General features: G+C 43.2%; 2 protein-coding genes across 4 annotated transcripts; one reads left to right on the top strand and one right to left on the bottom strand.

The window, feature by feature from the left end:
• The first annotated feature begins 4,825 nt into the window (after window positions 1-4,825).
• Window positions 4,826-12,334, top strand: LOC128738954 (succinate dehydrogenase [ubiquinone] flavoprotein subunit, mitochondrial). Its single transcript, XM_053834454.1, has 5 exons — window positions 4,826-4,918; window positions 5,029-5,107; window positions 9,380-11,131; window positions 11,206-11,607; window positions 11,731-12,334. Exons 2-4 carry the CDS (start codon window positions 5,054-5,056, stop codon window positions 11,383-11,385), a joined length of 1,986 nt encoding a protein of 661 aa, XP_053690429.1. The 5' UTR covers window positions 4,826-4,918; window positions 5,029-5,053; the 3' UTR covers window positions 11,386-11,607; window positions 11,731-12,334.
• A 6,003-nt stretch (window positions 12,335-18,337) lies between these two features.
• On the bottom strand, window positions 18,338-19,857 carry LOC128734780 (acyl carrier protein, mitochondrial). 3 transcript variants are annotated; one of them, XM_053829124.1, is made up of 4 exons: window positions 19,563-19,857; window positions 19,189-19,314; window positions 18,521-18,749; window positions 18,358-18,455 (listed from the first exon to the last, which is right to left on the bottom strand). In XM_053829124.1, the coding sequence occupies exons 1-3, from the start codon at window positions 19,722-19,724 to the stop codon at window positions 18,570-18,572; spliced, it is 468 nt and encodes a 155-aa protein (XP_053685099.1). In that variant the 5' UTR covers window positions 19,725-19,857; the 3' UTR covers window positions 18,358-18,455; window positions 18,521-18,569. The 3 variants fall into 3 exon arrangements, with proteins under 3 accessions (XP_053685100.1, XP_053685098.1, XP_053685099.1); XM_053829125.1 differs by lacking the exon at window positions 19,189-19,314 and adding an exon at window positions 19,356-19,466 and having other exon boundaries at window positions 18,338-18,749; XM_053829123.1 differs by having other exon boundaries at window positions 18,338-18,749.
• Between the last annotated feature and the right edge of the window lie 421 nt (window positions 19,858-20,278).

Genomic DNA, 20,278 nt, shown 5'->3' with positions numbered 1-20,278 from the left:
ATTTAAACGCGCTCTTGCTATACGTTCAAACCGCCTGAAAAAACTTTTCATTTCTTCCAGCTTGCCAACACTGGTGACGATAGCACTGATATCATCTGCGTAAGCGACAAGCAGATCTTCCCCAGTAAACCATTTGGTTTGCATATCTCGATTGCAACTGAAATATACGAAATCATATCTGAACGAAAAAGTTATATTTCACGTCATATAAGAACATATATGTACGAAAGTGGAGGTGATATACGTGCGAAAATTTTGACAGCTATATGTAATTCTATTTTGCGTAGTTTTTATAACACGCAACTAAATACTTCTGAATATATGATTAAGATATAATCAAATATTGCAATCGTCTATACTGCTTTATAATTCACAGCCATGAATTGTATATGAAGACACGCACGACTGCAAAACAACTTATTGTTCATTTCGATTTGACATACTCTAATCATTATACAATTCCAATGTAAATTTGACGTGAAAACGATTTAATGTGAACTTTCTATTACGATTTTGTGTTATCTGGGTCTCCACACACTTGGCTTAAGCATCGCAAGGGCGGGTGTAGATAGAGCACGAATAGATGCATGGAGAGAGGGTCTCCTTGCCGGACCAAACGTTGAATCGAGAAAGGTGGAGAGAGGTGCCCATTGATAAGCGTCGATGACACTGTTGCTATATTGGCCAGCAGATCGACAAGAGCCGAGTTGAATCCTAACGCTCACATTGTTTTAAACAAATATCTTCGATCTACACGATCAAATGCATGGTCTAAATCAAAAGATATCAGTTTGCCCTTTTGCTTAGTTGCTTTGAGTTGTGCAATTTTATCTTTGATAGCCAGCGTAGCCTGAAAAATGTTTCGTCCAGCATTGGAACATTTTTGCGAGAAAACAGAAAACCCATGGAAAAACTGTCAAATTGCCGCAACGAAGTAAAATCCGTATGCAATGTGTCTGGGCCTTCACCATCAAAAGGTATTGTGGTCAGTGATCAGTTTGCGCCACGATAAGTTCTAAAGCCAATGATAACCGAGAAGTGTCTTCCATCAATCAAAATGTAATCAATTTACAAATCTGTCTGTTGTGGTGGTGTGGTGATCCCTAGGGGTACCGATATGGGAGACTGTGCCGGAAGTAGATACTTCGTATGGCCATCTTTTTGGAGGCGGCGAGTTCAATGAGTCGATGGCCGTTTTCGTTCCTAAGCGGATGTGCGCTAAACTTTTAAATAACCGGTCTGAATTTCTTCTCTTGGTCAACCCTTGAGCGTTGAAGTGCGTCCGATGATGATTTTGATGTCATGTCTTGGACAGTTGTATTCACGTTCAATCTGCGCGTAAAAAGCGTTCTTATCGTCTTCATCACTTCCTTAGGTGTGGTTGATAATGATAATGTTGAAGAAACGGCCTCTAATCCTCAACTTGCACATACGGTTGTCGATTTGCCACCACCTGATTACACGCTTATGCATATCGCGCATCATGATAAAAGCTGTACCGAACTCGTGTGTATTACCGCAGCATTACTTGTTTAGTTTGTTTATTAATTAAAAGTCAACAGATTTTTCTATCCTACTGACTACTTAAAAACTAATAACAAGAGCTCTAAATCGGGTTTTCAACACGCTGCGGCTGACGTCAAAGTCGAAGTAGGACACAAAACGGTTGAAGTTCCGTTGGAAGCCGGTTATAGTACCGAAAGTACTGTAGTTAGTTCTCCGATGCGGTATATGCAAGAAGGAATTGTTCCGCGTTAATCGAGACCGAGTTAAGATGTCTAGTCTTCCTAGAATCCAAGGACAGTCAATCCAGGATGTCAGAACATCTGATACGAAGACGGCTCTAGTTACGTCCCGACGTGTTTGCAGGGTGTCCAAGTTGATTAATCTGCAGCGCTGTTCGTAGCTTGGTAGCCGGAACGGATCATTCCATGGTAACATACGGAGGGCAAAGCGGATGAACCTCCGTTGCACCGACTCTATTCGACTGACGCCGTTTTGGTAATACGGGCTCCATACGGGTGCGCAATACTCGATGTTGGAGCGAACCAACGCACAGAAGAGTGATTTCAAACAATAAATATCGTTGAAGTTTTTGGCGATACGCATGATGAATCCCAGGTTTCTGCAGGCCTTGTCGACAACGAATGAAACATGCTGTTTGAAAGTCAATTTAGAGTCCAGCAGTACCCCAAGATCCTTGACGCAATCTACACGGCATAAGGGTACGCTTGATAATCGGTGATCGAATATTATAGGGTTCAGCTTTCTCGAGAACGTTATCACTTCACATTTGTCGGGGTTTGGTACCAAGCGATTGTGTTTGCACCATCCAGCGAATATCAACAGTTGCTCCTGGAGTGCGAGAGTGTCCGATGAATCGTTAACTTTCGAAAACAGTTTCAGGTCGACCTTTGGGCATTAAGTTGACGTCGTTGAAATAAATAAGAAAGACCAACGGTCCGAGATGGCTACCTTGTGGGACTCCAGAAAAAGTGGTGAAAGCCGGTGAGGTGAAGCCATTGATAGACACGTAGAGAGGACGGTTCGTCAGATACGATTTAAACCACTGAAGCAGCGGCCCTCCAATGCCCAGTTTGTCCAATTTTGCAACGGCGATTTGATGATTTAGCTTGTCGAAGGCGGCGGAGAAGTCAGTGTAGATAACGTCCGTCTGGGATCGGTCGTCAAAGCAGTCCGTTACGTACGTAGTGAGCGTTAGTAGATTGGTAGACGTTGCGCGCTTCGGCATGAATCCGTGTTGCTCATCAGCGATGTATTGCTGGACGAACGAGGAAATTGGCACGATCACAACGCGCTCGAAGAGTTTCGATAATGCACATAAGGCAGAGATACCTCTGTAGTTGTCTATGTGTCTTTTGTTCCCCTTCTTATGAACTGGAAACATGTAAGCGGATTTCCAAGCAGAAGGAAATATGCCTGAGCTAATCGAGGGGTTAAATAGACGTCGGATTGGAGCAGCCAAGGTATCAATGCATTTCTTTAAAAATATTGAAGGTACGCCATCCGGTCCACTGGAAGTTGAGCTTTTCAACTTCAAAGCGGCCTGCTTGATCATAGAATCATCAATAGACAGGTTAGTGAGAGAATCGCTGAGATTTGGAACGCTGACTAAAGCAGTCGATACTTCTGTTTCGGACAGCCTTTCATCGATAAAGACGCTGGAGAATTTCCGCGAGAACAGTTGACAAACCATATACAATTTAGTCGCAGTGTTGCTTCTAAGGAACATAGCTGATGGAACACCGTCGTCTTTCCGTTGTGCACTAACATATTTCCAGAACGGCTGGGGGTTACGCTTCAGTCTACGCTCAACGTTGTTTAAGTATTTGCGGAAGCAGTGTCGGCTTAAATTTTTGTAGCGCTTGTTGAGAGCCTGCTAGTGGTTTCGAAGAGATTGGGTTTTATACCTTGAAAACCTCCCTAAGGCAGCCTTTCTTTCAGATTTAAGGCGACGTAGCGTGGCGTTTATCCAAGGTAGGTGCGGCTCTATGCGTATCGTCTTTTTCGGCACGTGGCGGTCGATGATATAATTTAAAATATGCGAGAAGGTCAAGGCGGCAGCATTTACGTTGTTCTCTTCCAAGGCTGCGTTCTAGTCGATACTGTTTAGTATACCTTGGATCGCATCAAAATCGGCACAGTTGAAATCGTAATAGACAGACAACGGTGAGTCGGTCGTTTTGCATGGTGTATGTTGATAAATCGGAACTAATAGCGGTGGATGATGGAGAACATCTTTAACGAGTGGAGCAGGCGCCAACATACATTCTGGAGCCTGACTGCAAACACTAGCGAAGCAGAGATCCAAGCAGCGTCCGTTTTCATTGGTGATTTTGTTAATTTGCTGCACAGTGGCAGTACTATAGCAGTCGAACAACTCGGTGGTGATCGGGGGAGGAGTTACAGAACTGAAGTCGACGAACAGATAGCCGTTGCCGCGTTCACGCATCCGTCAGCGTCAATTTGACAGTAAACCCATGGGAAAACTGTCAGAATAACGCTGACGGACGCGTTGACGCAGCATTCTGTTTGGCCCTTTAATCCCGGGGAGGGCAAAATCTCCCAGAATTAGCAAATCATCAGAGGCGGAGACTGCCGAAGAAATTGTGGAGACCGATGCAATATGAGCCTTGAGGAGTACGGCGTCCCTTACTCGATCCGGTGGGAAATAGACAGCGCACAGGTATAGAGAGCGATCGGATAAATTTATAGACACCCAAACTTGCTCAACAGGTAACCAGTCGTTGTGTTCTAAGACAGAGGCCTTGACACATCCAAAGTTATATTAAAATTACCTCTGCGATAAATGTGGCTAATTCTATATGTTTTTTATAAAGCTTTTGTAATATGGATACCTAATTCGGGTTAACCCAAGACCTAACCAAAATGAAAAATAAACATTCTTGTTACTTATAACAATAAGTTTTACCATCAAAAGTGCGCAATTACTCATAAAAGTGCTATTTCACATTGAATCGTTGCAGTATTTTCGCCGCAGCACTGTTATGAACGAAATGAAATTTACCATATTTACAGGTAAACTCATTGAGGAGTAAATATCATTACCTAATTTTAGGCCTTTCAGTTTTTTCCGTGTAGTCTGTAGTTAAAATTTTGCCACACCTTCCACCAATCCGTTATCTATCTTGATTCAAGGTCAACGATTTCGATATGCGATTTTGTTTGCTTCTCTACAGACACGGAGGGAGGCCTGACATTTTTTACCTGTGTTTGTACATTGCATGCGGTCTCTCCGATCCGGCTAGCAATTTCGTTTTCAACCGCGCTTCGTCATCATTCGTCTGCTTTGCCGTCACACAGTGCGCCGTGTGTGCCAAGCCAATGCCAAACGCGTCTGAAACTGAACTGAATAGAAAGCATCGCGCTCTCATTGGTGAGTATTTAGCTGTCCTGTCGCTGTCTGTCTGTATGCCTGTGCCTGTGCTGTGCGGTGGTGGCTGCGAAAAAATTCTATAGTTGAGAAGTTTCTGACCGGCTAAACAGTTTGTTTTCAGTGCTTAGGATAATCATGAGCGGAATCCTGCGATTGCCTTCGGCGCTGGCCAGGAGTGCGCTGTCTGCGGTGAGTATGGCGTTTTTTCTCCTTGCATTTTGCTAACCAAAAAATCGCAGGTGAAAATTTGATAAAAATCTGTACTCCACTAATACCACGTCGTCAGCCAAGTTGTGGGTTACACAACGCTTCAGGTTAGCTGACGGAAAAATATATTTTTTTCCTCTGAAATCAGCTCATCAAATTTTGGGCGATTACTTACGTAATCGCATGATAATTTTTACCGGCTGATTTTCCCATTTTTTCCGGAAATTTGTTTAGCGATAATGCATGATAAGGTTTTCATGGTTGTCTAATTACACCAAAGGTGGTTTGATTCGTTTAATATATTATTTATCTCGAATTATTTGGATCATATCGGAAGGTTATCCGATTGTTGCGTTGTTATATTAGGCGTTAATGAAGTGCAATTATCGGGAAAAATCAGGTGCAAGTCATGACTGTCAGCAGATTTTATGCCTGAATTATGTTATCGGAAGCATTTAGGTGACACAAACGTGCCTGAGTACACTTTCAGTGGAAATTTTAGGTTTTTGCGTTTCACTACCAGTGTCACATGATGAAAATAATTGCTTAATAATTTCAGCAAGAGAAAAAAGTGCCCAGGATAATTGAAAGTTTGCAGTTTTTGTAATTCTGTAAAAATAAGTTCAATTCAAAAGTTAGGAAAAAAAGTTTTTCCTTCCTGTATTCTTGATTGACTGTGCCTATACCAAATGTACAGAAAAAGTTAAACCTTTTTAAATATCTATCTACGTATTCGATTCGAAAGTTGTGTAATGTTTTGTATTTAGGAAATAATATTAATAATAATATTATGTCGTTTCTAATGTTTATTAATCGGGTCGACAATGTTTACAAATACTGTCAAAGTGGTAAATACTTCACGACTAGATGATTTCTACTACCAATTTTGTTCACTTTATATTTCTATTATAACCAATTGCTGTATCGTTTTAGTTGCAAATCTAGTACCTGCAAATTATTTTTACAGTTGCTGCCACTAACTTAGGCTTTTAAATATATTAGTGGTGGCATCGCTTAAAATGCACTGTTTATTACTGCAGCATAGTAGGCCAGATACTGCTATGGTGAAAGAGAAAATTATTTTAAATTTGATTCTGACGGTAACCTATGAATCTTTATAAATCAGTTTCTTTTATCAATACTAAATACACTGCAATGCCAAAAGTAGAAATAGAACGGCATCATTTTCACCGGTGCGGTTTTTACACTGAGCAACGTTCCAGTTGAACACAGAGAAGTGTCCTTTGGCCATTTCCATAATCAAATTTCTTGCGCATCGTACATGAAGACGGCATTCGCCCTGATCCGGAAAAGATTATTGCCCCGCAGATTGTCCAGCAACTCAGATCAGATGGTACAAACTGTTACCACGAGCAACCCGGTGGTTGCATCCGTAAGCAGACGCATCTGCGGTAACAACTAAAAAGATGTGAAAATTCTATTCAGTCTTTTATCACCCTCCAGACCAAGTTTGAATAAGTTTGTTGATTAGTTCATTAGTTTGAATTATTTTCATTAACCGGAAGTCTTCCGGGTGTAACAATTTGACGACGAAAATTAAAGAATCAACCTTACTTACTTACTTAGGTGGCTTAAGGTGCCGTCTTAAGACAAAGCCTGTTGAACAAAGTCTCTCCATGTAACTCGGTTGAGGGCTGCCGCTCTCCAATTCCTCCGACACAGAGTACTCTCCGCCAGATCTTGCTCCACCTGGTCTAACCATCTTGCTCGCTGCGCTCCTGGTCGTCTTGTTCCTACCGGATTTGAGGCGAACACCATCTTTGCAGGGTAGTTGAAGAAGATGGTGTTCGTGGAGATGTCAAAGAATCAACCTTAGACATCTTGAAACCTGCAAGATCGGAAGAATGGCATTACATGCGGAAGCCGAAACTTCAAGCAATACTGCGAATCAAAACGCCCGTCTCATGACCATGGCCATGGAACCTTTCATCAATCAAGAAGCATCGGCTCGAATCATCATCGAATTGTTGGGGTTCAATATCCGTGATTTTTGCTACGACCCCGAGAATTGTTGTGTGTTCGACGGGTGGTTCCAGAAATACGAACATCTTTTCCTGAAGGACGGCACAAAACTGCAGCATCGGCGAATAGTGCCAAAATCACCCACAGCCCAACGGCCAAGCAGAAAGATTCGTTGATACGGTGGAACGGTCGCTGCTGAAAATCAACGAAGGGGAAAAGATTGCCAAAACGCTTCAAATATTCCTTCAAACATACCCTTCAACACCAACTGCAAGGAAAATCGTCAGTAGATTTGACGCTAGGTCGAAAGAAGCGGACAATCCTCAACCTATTTCAATCATCGCGACGCCAGCCGGCTATCGTGAATCGGCAACAGAACGAGGAATTCTATAGGTAACACGGATCAGAAGTTGATCTGGTCCGCAGGAAAAGTTATTAAAGCCTTTGGCAATGTCAACTACACCGTATTGCTGAAAGTTCAACATGGAAGGCGCAAGCTGATACGGTCGCATGCAAACCATCTCAAGCACCGTGAAGCAAATGGTAATGCGTCGGAGTCGACAAGTCACCTGAGCATTCTATTGGGCATATTCGGACTTCATCCTGTACCCACAGCCTGAGCCCGCCTGAGACAACAGTTCGACCACATGTTCTTCTGGACGTTCCAAAAGATCCAGTTAAGATCATTGTCGAAAGCCCAATAATTTCAGAGACCTTGGAGTTACCAGCTGGCCATAGAGATGCACCAGAAGTAGAAGAAAAAGATCCAGAACAACCAGTCACTCCAGCTCTTTCTACGCCGGCATCCAGCTACTCATCGAAACTTGATATGTTTAGAGACAAGGAGGGAAACCTCAACGATACTGCACAAAGAGACCGAACGGAAATCACCGAAGAATACTCATAAAAGAGAGCAGTGATCAGATCCCAACAGAGGCGTCGGTAAGGATCGACCGCCAGCAGAACTCTACAAACCCGGCGCTAGTAATGGCAGTACACTGGATAATGGTTGATAATCTAAAAATTTATAAGTAACAAACCAGTGTGCCTCCAATTTTCATCATCTGGCAAATTTTACAGAAATTTCGGAAATATAATGTGTCCACACATCAGGTCTTTGTCGACTTCAAAGCAGCATACGATACAGTTGGTCGAGAATAGCTGTGCCAGATAGTGAACGAATACAAATTTTTGGACTAACGGACGAGACTGATCGAAGCAAGGTTGGATCAAGTAATGTGTTTGGTGTATATCCTTAATCCTGATAGCAATCTCGCCGCGTTGAAGCAGGATATTGGACCTATTTTCTTAGTCGTACGTTCATACGATAATACGGTTTGAGCTGCCTGGAAAATTTGCGACAAATTGCTCAAGAACGTGTTGGAAGATAACTGTTTGAAACAGCAGTCGGAGTTATTGAGACGGATTTTATCTACATGCGTTAAGCCCACATTCGTGCCTCTAAACACAGACCCGCTCACTCGTTTTATCACTTGCCATTTAACGTTTATCTCCAACCACGACTAAAGCGTGTGATATGATTCGAGGCTTATTACAAATAAAGCGAGGAATGTTGGAAACAAAAATATTCGATTGATATCTGTAGAAAACGAGATATGAACGAAACAAAATGATTGCACGACCCAATCAATACCTAGGCACTAGCTCTTACTCCAAGTAACGTTGATAAAAATGGAAAAAAATAGAACACATTTTTGTCGCTGTGGTGAACGTAGAGCTAAGGTAATTCTCTAATTTTGTTTTGAACTTTTTAACTATCTAGTTCATAGGCTACATTAGTGTTTTATGAATGAAAACGTGTGTCAAGATAAAGTTAGCGAAAAATGAGTTCCAAATCCGACACACCTCTCTACTCATTGTTTAGCGGTCCCTTTACGCACTAGACAGAACTGCAAAACTGATAATTGATAAGAAAACGTGGGCGTAATGTGTGAATGAGGTGATTACCAACGTCCGAACTTTTTCGTTTAACACATTTATACGAAGTCTTTAAATACCACCAAACCTTATTAATTACCTTTTATAGGCTAAGAATTAGTTGCTAATAGGTATTCTATCGATCAGAAATATCATGATAAGTGGTATGAAAACCCGTTCTGCAAACACATGCTTTGGCTGACGAAATCTTTAGCTATATGATTAGATAAATTATTAGACAGCCGACGTAACGACGTTTTAGAATGATCCAGCTTGGTCAACCATTTAAAATAATTTAATCTATCATCCACCCTTCTTTCGAACCACCCACAGACCCGCGGACTGTCGGCGAGCGTCTCCCAGCAGCGAGAGCTTCACTTCACCGTGGGACAAAACTACGCCCGATCGAACCCGAACGCCATTTCGAACGAGTATCCGGTGGTCGACCATACGTACGATGCAGTCGTGGTCGGTGCCGGTGGAGCAGGTCTCCGTGCCGCCTTCGGTCTGGTGGCGGAAGGCTTCAAGACGGCCGTCATCACGAAACTGTTTCCGACCCGTTCGCACACGGTAGCGGCCCAGGGTGGAATCAATGCCGCGCTCGGCAATATGGAAGAGGACGACTGGAAGTGGCACATGTACGACACGGTTAAGGGTTCCGATTGGCTGGGCGATCAGGATGCTATTCATTACATGACCCGTGAGGCACCGAAAGCTGTGATTGAGCTGGAGAACTACGGCATGCCTTTCTCGCGTACTACGGATGGTAAGATCTATCAACGTGCCTTTGGAGGTCAGAGTTTGAAGTATGGAAAGGGTGGCCAAGCTCATCGTTGCTGCTGTGTTGCCGATCGTACCGGGCATTCTTTGCTGCATACGCTGTACGGTCAATCGCTGAGCTACGACTGTAATTACTTCATTGAATACTTTGCGTTGGATTTGTTAATGGAAAACGGTCAATGTGTGGGCGTGATTGCTCTGAACTTGGAGGATGGCAGCATTCACCGTTTCCGTTCGAAGAACACCGTTCTAGCTACTGGCGGTTATGGCCGAGCGTACTTCTCCTGTACTTCGGCTCATACCTGTACCGGCGATGGAACAGCGATGGTTGCTCGCGCGGGTCTCCCGTCACAAGATCTGGAATTCGTACAGTTTCATCCGACCGGTATCTATGGAGCTGGCTGTCTGATTACTGAGGGATGCCGTGGAGAAGGTGGTTATTTGATTAACTCACAAGGTGAGCGGTTCATGGAGCGTTACGCTCCGGTAGCTAAGGATTTGGCATCACGTGATGTCGTGTCTCGTTCAATGACCATTGAAATCCGTGAAGGACGTGGATGTGGCCCCGAAAAGGATCACGTTTTCCTGCAGCTGCATCATTTGCCGCCAGAGCAGTTGGCTCAACGACTGCCAGGTATTTCGGAGACGGCAATGATTTTCGCCGGTGTTGATGTGACTCGCGAACCAATTCCTGTATTACCAACCGTTCACTACAATATGGGTGGTGTTCCAACCAACTACAAGGGTCAGGTACTGACCATCGACTCTAGTGGAAACGATAAAGTAGTGCCTGGTTTGTACGCTTGTGGTGAATCTGCTTGCTCGTCGGTGCATGGTGCCAACCGTCTTGGAGCCAACTCGCTGCTTGATTTAGTCGTCTTTGGTAGAGCCTGCGCAAAGACTATTGCCGCCGAGCACCGACCGGGAGAGAAGATCCCCGACATCAAGCCAAACGCAGGTGAAGCTTCAGTAGCTAACCTGGACTGGGCGCGCAATGCTAACGGATCCATTCCAACCTCGGCCCTGCGATTGAACATGCAGAAGACCATGCAAACGCATGCAGCCGTATTCCGTGAAGAGAAAACACTCCAGGAAGGTGTTCGCAAAATGGATGACATCTACAAGAGCATCAAGGATGTAAAGGTTTCCGACCGATCGCTCGTTTGGAACTCCGACCTCGTGGAAACTCTCGAACTGCAGAATCTGCTGCTAAATGCCAACATGACGATCGTAGCGGCAGAGAATCGCAAGGAATCACGCGGTGCTCACGCCCGCGAAGATTACAAAGTACGACTGGATGAATATGTAAGTGTTGTCTAACAGTAAAAATTGTTCGTTCTAAAACGTTCTTAAATTCCTCCCACATTTGAACATTGCAGGACTTCAGCAAGCCTCTGGAAGGTCAGCAGAAAAAACCCATCGAAGAACACTGGCGCAAGCACTCGTTGCTTTGGATCGATCCGGAAAACGGTAAAGTTAAGATCGAATTCCGCCCGGTAATCGACGAAACCCTCAGCGAAGAATGTAACACTGTGCCACCCGCAATTCGCTCCTATTAAAAACCAACTCTTTGACTACATATATTTGTAACGCTGCATCACACACACAAGAACAGGGCAATCCTCTTTGAAAATACATACAGGCAAACATGTGAAGATGGAAGTTAAGCAACTAAGCGGCAGCTGAAACTCGCATAAAAGAGTATTATTTCTAGTATTTGAGTACCCATTATGATTTTGCTGCTCAACAAACGGCGGATACCGAAAACACAAATTACGAAGGTAAGTTTAAATCTCGGTGACGACTGTTCTTATCAATTTCAGATCACAGTTCAGCATCTTATAATTGCTTTCACGTGCTGTTGTCTTTTTGAACACTAAACAGAACTTTGTTTACTTTTTTAGATCGTAACAACGTGGATTAAACGTTGCCTCGCTGTTTTTTTTATCCTGCTTAAATCTAGTGATAATAATCCCTATTTAATTGTTCGTAAGAGAAACCAGAACCAGTGGCCGCTTCGATAGATTCTTCGATCGAAGAAGGTTACAGTGAAAAAGTCACAAAATTGAATTTATCCTAAGCTGGACAGAGCAAAGGCAACTGTAAATTCTGGATAAATGTTTATGTTATTGGTCTCTAATGTCAACTACTACTACTACCAGTAGTAGTGGGCAAGTAGTATTGTCACGCGTCTAAATTATTCAAGTCAAAAAGAGTTAGCTGTCTTAACTCTTTACGTTGGATCTCTGTGTTGGAAATCACGCTGCAAAAAATAGGTTACTTAATAAAAGCAGTTGTTAGTTTTCTGCTCTTTTTGCTTTATCTTGATCTTTTTCGGTTTTGATTATGTAACACATGCGATAATTGAAAATACACGTACTCAAGAATAATTATATTTATAAAATACTGTTCCAGTAGACAGACCATCAGTTATTGGAAAGAAAAGACAGAATGAGTTTTCAATTTGTTTGCGTTAGAATAACCATGTTAGTTTTGCTGGAGGAAAGAAACTCTTGGTCGCTCGATTTTTAACTTCATATTTTCCATCAATGATGTTAAAATGGACATTTCGGACTTACATGAGGATCATTAATAACAGACTATTTTTAGACGCCAGAGATACCAAATTTTCGAAGCATATGCGAATTCCGTGGGCACTTTCAATTTATTCCTCGTCTATCTCACCATCGAGACTCGCACGTCAGTTCCTGTCAGATACCATGTACTTTGTTTTGACGTTGGCCAGCTGTAGAGCATAGAACAATTGCGGGGTCCTATTGGCCAGCCTCTTCCAGCTGAGACTTGCAATACGATGACGGATTTGACCGTCCGGAAGGCTGGTACAAGGGAGTAGTCACGGACCGCTATTTTTTCAAATTCATAAAAAATTGCGTCATACTCTGAGGCATTTGAAATGAGAGCCGTGGTGTAGAATTCTTATCATGACTTGTGGATTAAAATAATCGAAGGTATTCAGAAGAAATTCATTCGCTACGCTTTGAGGTTTTTGCCTTGGAATAATCTGCAGACTTGTGACATCCCCCCGAGGTTTCATCGTCCATCAGAAGACACCCGTCGAACTTGGTTGGCACCCGATCGTGTAGCTTTCGAGCACGGATTTTGGCCACACTATTCTGTTTTATGGTTCGGTTTGGCTGTTTACTGGCTCGATACGATACGATACGACTTGATTCCTTCCCGGTCGGGCAGCACCGAGCCGAATTTTCTTACCACGCAATTTCTGGTCGACAGTTCTACCCAGGTAACCAATAAGCGTTAAAATAAGCAGTAAATCAGTCGTTTATTAGCATCCCTGGCGTTTTATACTGCAGGTTGTTGTTTATCAGCTTTTTGACTGCATAACTGTTGTAAATTGGCATCCACAATTCTATTTAAATTCTTCTTGTTGGTAACTAGCTGCAAATAAGCATTGTCAGCACTATAAGAGGGCTAGCAGTAAAGTAGCCGCATATTTTGCCAAAATAGCATTTAAGTAGCATTTAAGGCAACTTAAATGCTTATTGGCTTGCTTTTAAATTGCATTGGAAATGCTTATTGGTTACCTGGGTACTCCGATGATTAGCTTGAGGCTTCTGAATCGTCGTCATTGTTTCCTTATACCGTTTGATAACAAGCCATAAGGTATTTCTGAGCAATTTCAGCTGTTTAGCTAGCCTAGATGCAGACTCTTCTTTCGGCTTCCATGTTGTTTGTTTACGAAATACAGTCGTTTTGCGGAATGTCGAAAATAGGGTAAAGAACTAGTTTTAAGCAGTCTAAGCGGGTCACTGATTGTTTTACCATATTACAAGCGATGGGTTGACTAAGTGGGGGATATCAGCATACCAATCTTCTTGCTATCTTTAGTTCTTCAAGCTGTTACCATTGGAAGACACTATTGTTGAGCTAAACTTTTGATTTTTCGCTTTAAAAGTTGGAGCGGCGGAACTAATTTTGAACAAACCGAACCCATTTTCACCCGCAAGGTGCTTTTTTAAGCAATCCTGAAATCTGAATTTTTTTACGTCCCCTTAAAAAATCCCTCGAGCTTTTCTCCCTATTCAGTAAGTTCGCGTTCCTATCCGTGACCTACTAATCGGCATCTGATGCGTAATCGGCATAGCGTATCGGCTTAGATGCGTAAAATGCCATCTGTCTAAATTGTTTATCGGTGCATACACTCACCGCACCGTTCGACAAACGGTATTCGTCGTCTCTTTTATTCTCTGGCGTTCTTATGGGAAACTGCGAGTTTGACGTCTCACTCGCTGTTCATAAGGATGTTGGGAGAACAAAAGAGGTAAACATATAGCAGTACACACGATCCGACTCAGAACAGTGTTAACAAAGCAAATAACATTGAAACACAGCGTTGCTTTATTAAATCACTGGAAAAATCTTCGAAAATTATTGAAAAAGCTGTCTTTTGTGTTGTTTTTAATAAAGAAAAATTAATTATGAACATACATTTCTCTTGAAAGTATATTGAACCACGTTTTCACCATAGGAGGTTTCAGTTAATTTCAAACTTAAAATTCTTATTTCCAGAACCGAAACAGTGTCTTGGCAACACGATAGTTCACCAGTTATGCTGCAGCTGCTGCTAGTGGTGAACAGGTTCCGTCAATTCAGAATTTGTTTTCAGTTTTGTTAGAAAATAATAAAACTTTTGGCTAGTGACAAAGCCTTAGATAATAGAAAAAAAGAGACTGAATAATATGGTATGTGACAATTGAGTGCTTGACTTTCAGAGTGGTTGTAATCAGTGCTGAAAATTTGATGAATTCGTTAGTAGCGAGGTGGCGATTGCTGAAAAATGTACGTTTTTGGACAACAATTTTTAATTCATCATATATCAGTTTGTCGGAAACCCAGTAAATTGTGTTTGTGTGAATCAAATGTATGGTTAAGTGATTTGTAAAGATGATCCTATCAAAAGATTTTGAAAATATGAATAAAAAAGTGCATTTTCGGCTCATTTATGTTCAACTGATTAAAATAGTTGACACTGCTTAACTCGTTCCTTACCCTACATAGGTGAAGCTAACAAAATTCCCTACACGTGGGCGCCAAGAACTTCCAAATCCGTCCACCAAGAGCGCCACAATATGAGCAAAAGTTTGTTCCAATTCTAAATGAAGCAAACTTTAACACATCCTCGTTGTAATTGGACTCTTATGAGAATTAATTAAGGGTAAAATTCGTTTGTTGACTTCCGAATTAAAGGTCTTATTTGTCCCAAAAACGCTTTTTTTCCACTGGTAACAGAACTTATCCACTAAAACCAACTGATCCTTTTCGCGAGCGGAAGGTTTATGGCATTTGACCTCCGGAAATTGGTTGAAATCGGCTTTCGCATAAATTTCATTTCATCGTCGAGTGAGACACATCCATGGTGCTTCGCCAGCACCCGATCGTACAGCTGACGAGCTCCGAATGGCTGCCTACCGCAGTTGACGATCAAGTGTTCCACTTTGCGAGCAGTCGTGAGAGTTCCTTTCGTTACTTTGCTACCTTTATTGCTAGTACCTTAGTGAAGCTCATGCCCTTTTTGACGCATCTTAAGGCTAGCGCCATCGATAGCGCCGTAGACCAAATCGAGGATTGCCTTGGATTCCTCTAACGATGGAGCAGCTAAATGACCTCGACCGAGCCGACGACATTGTCTTGCTCGCACAACGCCGAAACGATATGCAGAGCAAGTTAGATGACCTCTCTGCGAGCTCCCAGGCAGCAGGTCTCATAGTCAATGTAGCAAAAACTAGGTCTATGGTAGTGAACACTGACAATTCCACCAACTTCACAGTAGCGGGACAACAAGGTGAGCAGGTAGATGCCTTTCAATATCTTGGTAGCCAAACAACGCCCGATGGTGGTACCAAGACTGATATAGCCACACGGATCAGGAAGGCCAGGGGTGCCTTTGCAGGTCTGCGAAACATTTGGCGCTCAAACCAGATCACTCTACGTACGAAAACCCGAATCATTAATTCAAACGTTAAATCCGTACTGCTGTATGCCTGCGAAACGTGGTGCGTCTCAGCGGAGACAACGCAAAAACTGCAGGTATTCATTAACCGGTGCCTGCGATACATCATTCGTGCCTGGTGGCCTGATAACTGGATATCCAATGAGGAACTCCATCGTCGGTGTCATCAAAGGCCGATAGCCACAGAAATTCGTGAACGTAGGTGGAAGTGGATTGGACACACCTTGAGGGAAGGAGCGAACGAGGTTTGCAGAGAAGCACTCGACTGGAATTCACAAGGACAGCGTAAAAGAGGCAGACCCAGAGGCTCATGGTGACGGAGCTTAGCGAACGACATCCGGGCTGTAGACGAGAAAAAAGTAAAAGCTATGGCGGGTAACCGTCAGCAGTGGAGATCTCTGATTTCATCCCTTTGTTCTGCCGGACCGGCGGACATGGACACATAAGTAAAAGTAAGTAAGTTAAGGCTAGCGCCCTTGGCGGGGACCAGCCTGGCCAACCGCACGTTACAGCGCTGTCTGTAGCACCTACTTTCCACGTCTGAATATTCGGAAATACACCTGAAGGCATCCAACTGGATATCCTAGCTCTTAGATCGTTCATGTCTTGATTGACGGTCGACATTTTCCGAATGTCATCGATGTACGGTCTTTTCGGGGACCAAATATCGACTCTGACCATTATCTCGTCACTCGTCGTGTAAGTTTCGATACCGAAACGAACGCCGATGCCGAATACCAGAAAGGCACAGATGAGAAGAATCAGGCCAGGAGTCGTATGCTCACAGCGGCTACACGACAAAACAAAAAACGTATAGAGACTAGAGCTTCAGAAAAACGAACCCACCGTCTAAAAAACACGGATACGAGGAGTGCATGCTCGCCGGCGCAGAGGAGAGATTCGTCAGCAACGACACCCGAAGTTTCTACAAAACGGTGAGGTGCGCAGGAACTGTGCCATGCCTGTGATGTGCAGCAACAGTGCTGGCAACCTGCTTACTGACAAAACGGCGGTAGCAGCCTAGTGGAAGGAGCATTTCCAGATGTTGCGATGGTCAAGCTGTGACGCCACCAACACAGGAAGCGTTTAAGAAGACAATCAGTGAGTTGAAAAACGGCAAGGCTGCTGGGAAGGACTGTATCCCGGCTAAGCTTCTGAAAACGAGCAGGCGACTATACGAACAAACCATCGAATTATTGTCAGAAACTGGGAGGAAGAACAAATACCGGAGGAGTGGTTGGATGAACTCATTTGCCCTACTTTCAAAAAAAGAATATCGACTCGAGTGCTATCGAAGTATTACATTGCTCAATTCCGCCTATAGTGCGCTTTCCTGTATCCTATTCCGTAGAGTGAGACCGTTAGAAAAAGTCTTTCGTCGGCGAGTACCAAGCTGGTTTTCGTAAGGGTCGCTCCACGACGGACCAGATATTTATTTTGTGTCAGTTACTAGACATGTTCCGGGAGTAAAACCTGCAGGCTCATCATCTGTTTGTGGACTTTAAAGCGGCGTATGATTCAGTCAAACGAAATGAGCTGTGACAAATAATGCTATAGAACACGATTTTTCGACGAAATTAATTAAGCTGATCAGCTGCTTTCGTGACGTTAGATGAATTGAAGCAAGGGGTGCACTCACCCCATCGGCAGGCAACCATGTTTTCGTCGACAACATCTCGTGTGTGCGAAAATGAGATAGCATTTCATCACTTCGTTTTACTCGACTGCCAGCAGCTTGATTTGGGCCCGCTGTCAAATTTTGAGCCCAGGACATGCTGTCGCTGACGTTCACTGCAGCTCGATATAGAGATGACAATGGGATGGGTGCACTCTCTAACCTTCTACCTATTCAACATTGCCTTAGACCAGTGATGCCCAGGCATATGCATGGTGCGGGCCAAATCAAATCGCCCATGAATGCCGCGAGCCGCAGTAATCTCTAGCCATTCCTGTGCATAACAAAATGCAAAATAGGTGACAACAAAAACCATTTTCTAGGAATCACCATGATATTTAAACCGCAAAGCATTCAGATTCACAACATGCGCGAGGCATAACGATTAAACTGAGGGACTCCTAGATGTCATCAAAAAATTTCTCCTAAGTCCACCATCTTTCAAATCAGTCCGCGGGCCGCACGAATCGTCTGAAAGGGGCACATGCGGCCCGCGGGCCGCAGTTTGGCCATCACTGCCTTAGACCTAGAATTTTGCGACGAAGTCCGGTCTGACTTAATCCCGACCAAATTTTACAAACATTCGCCTCTTTTCTACATACCGGTCGAAACCGGATCTAATCAGAAATTGCGCTTCGATCGGAATACATCGTATGCTCTAACATACGTCGATCAGGACGTTTCTGATCGGAATGCAGAATCGAAGCGATTATTAACAGCAATGTGACCTACTTAAGGCATGAATCTTGCTCTATACTCAGGTTACTTTCTCTGTTTCCATGGCCTACTGAGTGAGACATTAAACGAACATTTTTCACTTCGATCAAAATAACCATTTTAGATTTTTTCAAAGTTTATTGACCTAAGGTAGCATTCAAACCAGTACAAAGTTCACAGCAATTCTTCGATCCGTTGTTGATACACTGCGATGGCCAAAAATATGCGCTTCACGAAAGCTGTAGCAACTGTCGTATTATTGTTTGATTTTATATTAAAATTAAAATCTACTTAGGGTAATTCCGTTCTTTACCAGCGTATGCACTATATGCAGCTACCAGGCAGCAGACGATTCATTTGTTCTACTCGTAGATATCTTCCTTGTCAGCGATGTACTGTACAATATCGGCAGGTCTGAACAGTTTTTCTGCATCGCCGTCCGGAATCTCGAAACCAAACTCATCTTCCATGGCCATTATAACTTCTACATGATCTAGCGAGTCTAGTCCGAGATCGTTAATGAAATGCGATTCAAGGGTCAACTGGAATGGAAAAAAGTATCACTAAACCATCTGCACCATTTTTTAGTCTTGTATAGTTTAGAACAAAGCATATCGGCCGGCAGCAAAATGTTGAAGTTGTGGTGAATACTATATTCCCGCAAAATAGAGTAGTTTTTGCAGTAACAGCTAGCAATTGGATGATTCACTATTTGAATTGACCAACAAACCGTTCATCAGTAATCATTAAAGTAAGCAAGCGGTTCCATTGCTCTTTCCAAATGAATCGTTTACATTCAATCTTCATATTATTGCCGAGTAGGTGGATACTCTATATTCATAGAGTTAGTCGCATTTAAGATTCAAGGCCTCGAAACCGAAAACCAGTAGATACGTCATCGGTCATTACATTCAAATGTTCATTTTCGTGAACTATCCAATCACTGGCCATAACCACTGTATTGATCGCAAACAGGCCTACCTTTTCTGGGTTAACTTTGTCGTACAGCTTCAACACCAGCAGCACACGTTCCTTAATCAATTGCAATGTTAGCGGTTCCTTTGCACTGTAGCTTCTGGTGAACTGCAGCTGCCGGCAACCGATTTGCTTTGTTTGGAAAAACAAAAAAAAAGTAAATATTAGCATACCTTGTCAGCGGTAACTTTATCGTAAGCGGCCACCACTTTCAGAACTCGTTCCCGAACCTCTCCCAATTTAGGCTTGGAACAGTAGTGTCGCAGTAAAGCCTGATCTTTCCACTGAAGTACATTTAAGCAGAAAACAAATAATTATGATTGAACCATGTATTACATAAACAGAGATCCATTCCGATCGGTAATTAGAAAAGTACTAACCTCAAAATTGGCCAATAGCTGTGACTGTGAAACCAAAGTCTGATTACATTTCGGTCGCAGTGGCAGAGCAGATGATGATGATACAGTGCGAATGGCGAGTGATCTAATCAGCTGCGAATTTCGACAAACTAATCCCCGGACGCTGTGCACCAAAGATGCCATCGTGTGTGACGAGGGTTTTCCAAAGTCGGCGGATGTTCTAAACAAGCAGGCACCGTTTTACCGCAGCACAGATTCGATCGGATTTACGGAGGATTCGCGAGACTTGAAGAAAATCTTCCAGCCAGCCAGGAGGTATCGAACTCGTCTAGATAAGTTATATAATTCTTATATTCGAAGTTTGACAGTTCTCTTCTTCTCTTTTCGACACGCCGGTTTGGCTGAGTGCTGATATATATGCACTCAATGACTGTATATCGCAAGGTGAAGCAGACGAAAAAAATACACAGCCTGAATTCATTAAATGAGTCACGATTGTACTCAAATTGCACTTACTTACATATTCAGCCGAGAGCAGGGATGGCTCGTGCTGTATCAAGAATTCCTTTCCATTGCACTCGGCCCTGGGCTACTCGTCGCCAATTCGTTGCGCGTCTCGACACACGCAAGTCGGCTTTTACCTGGACGAGCCATCGTGCACGTTGAGCCCCTCTATTCCTGGTGCCGGTGGGGTTCTTGAAGAGAACGGATTTCACTACACAGTCGCCCGGTATCCT

This window comes from Sabethes cyaneus, chromosome 2 (assembly GCF_943734655.1).
Source record: "Sabethes cyaneus chromosome 2, idSabCyanKW18_F2, whole genome shotgun sequence".
Taxonomy (NCBI): domain Eukaryota; kingdom Metazoa; phylum Arthropoda; class Insecta; order Diptera; family Culicidae; genus Sabethes; species Sabethes cyaneus.
This window is presented reverse-complemented; position numbering and strand designations above follow the sequence as displayed.

Coding starts and splice junctions, on each gene's coding strand:
- LOC128738954 (XM_053834454.1), top strand. CDS start 5,054: ATGAGCGGAATCCTGCGATTGCCTTCGGCGCTGGCCAGGAGTGCGCTG. Junction 5,108..9,379: donor CCAGGAGTGCGCTGTCTGCG/GTGAGTATGGCG, acceptor AACCACCCACAG/ACCCGCGGACTGTCGGCGAG. Junction 11,132..11,205: donor AAGTACGACTGGATGAATAT/GTAAGTGTTGTC, acceptor TGAACATTGCAG/GACTTCAGCAAGCCTCTGGA.
- LOC128734780 (XM_053829123.1), bottom strand. CDS start 19,724: ATGGCATCTTTGGTGCACAGCGTCCGGGGATTAGTTTGTCGAAATTCG. Junction 19,315..19,562: donor AGCTATTGGCCAATTTTGAG/GTTAGTACTTTT, acceptor TTCCAAACAAAG/CAAATCGGTTGCCGGCAGCT. Junction 18,750..19,188: donor ACAAAGTTAACCCAGAAAAG/GTAGGCCTGTTT, acceptor TTTCCATTCCAG/TTGACCCTTGAATCGCATTT.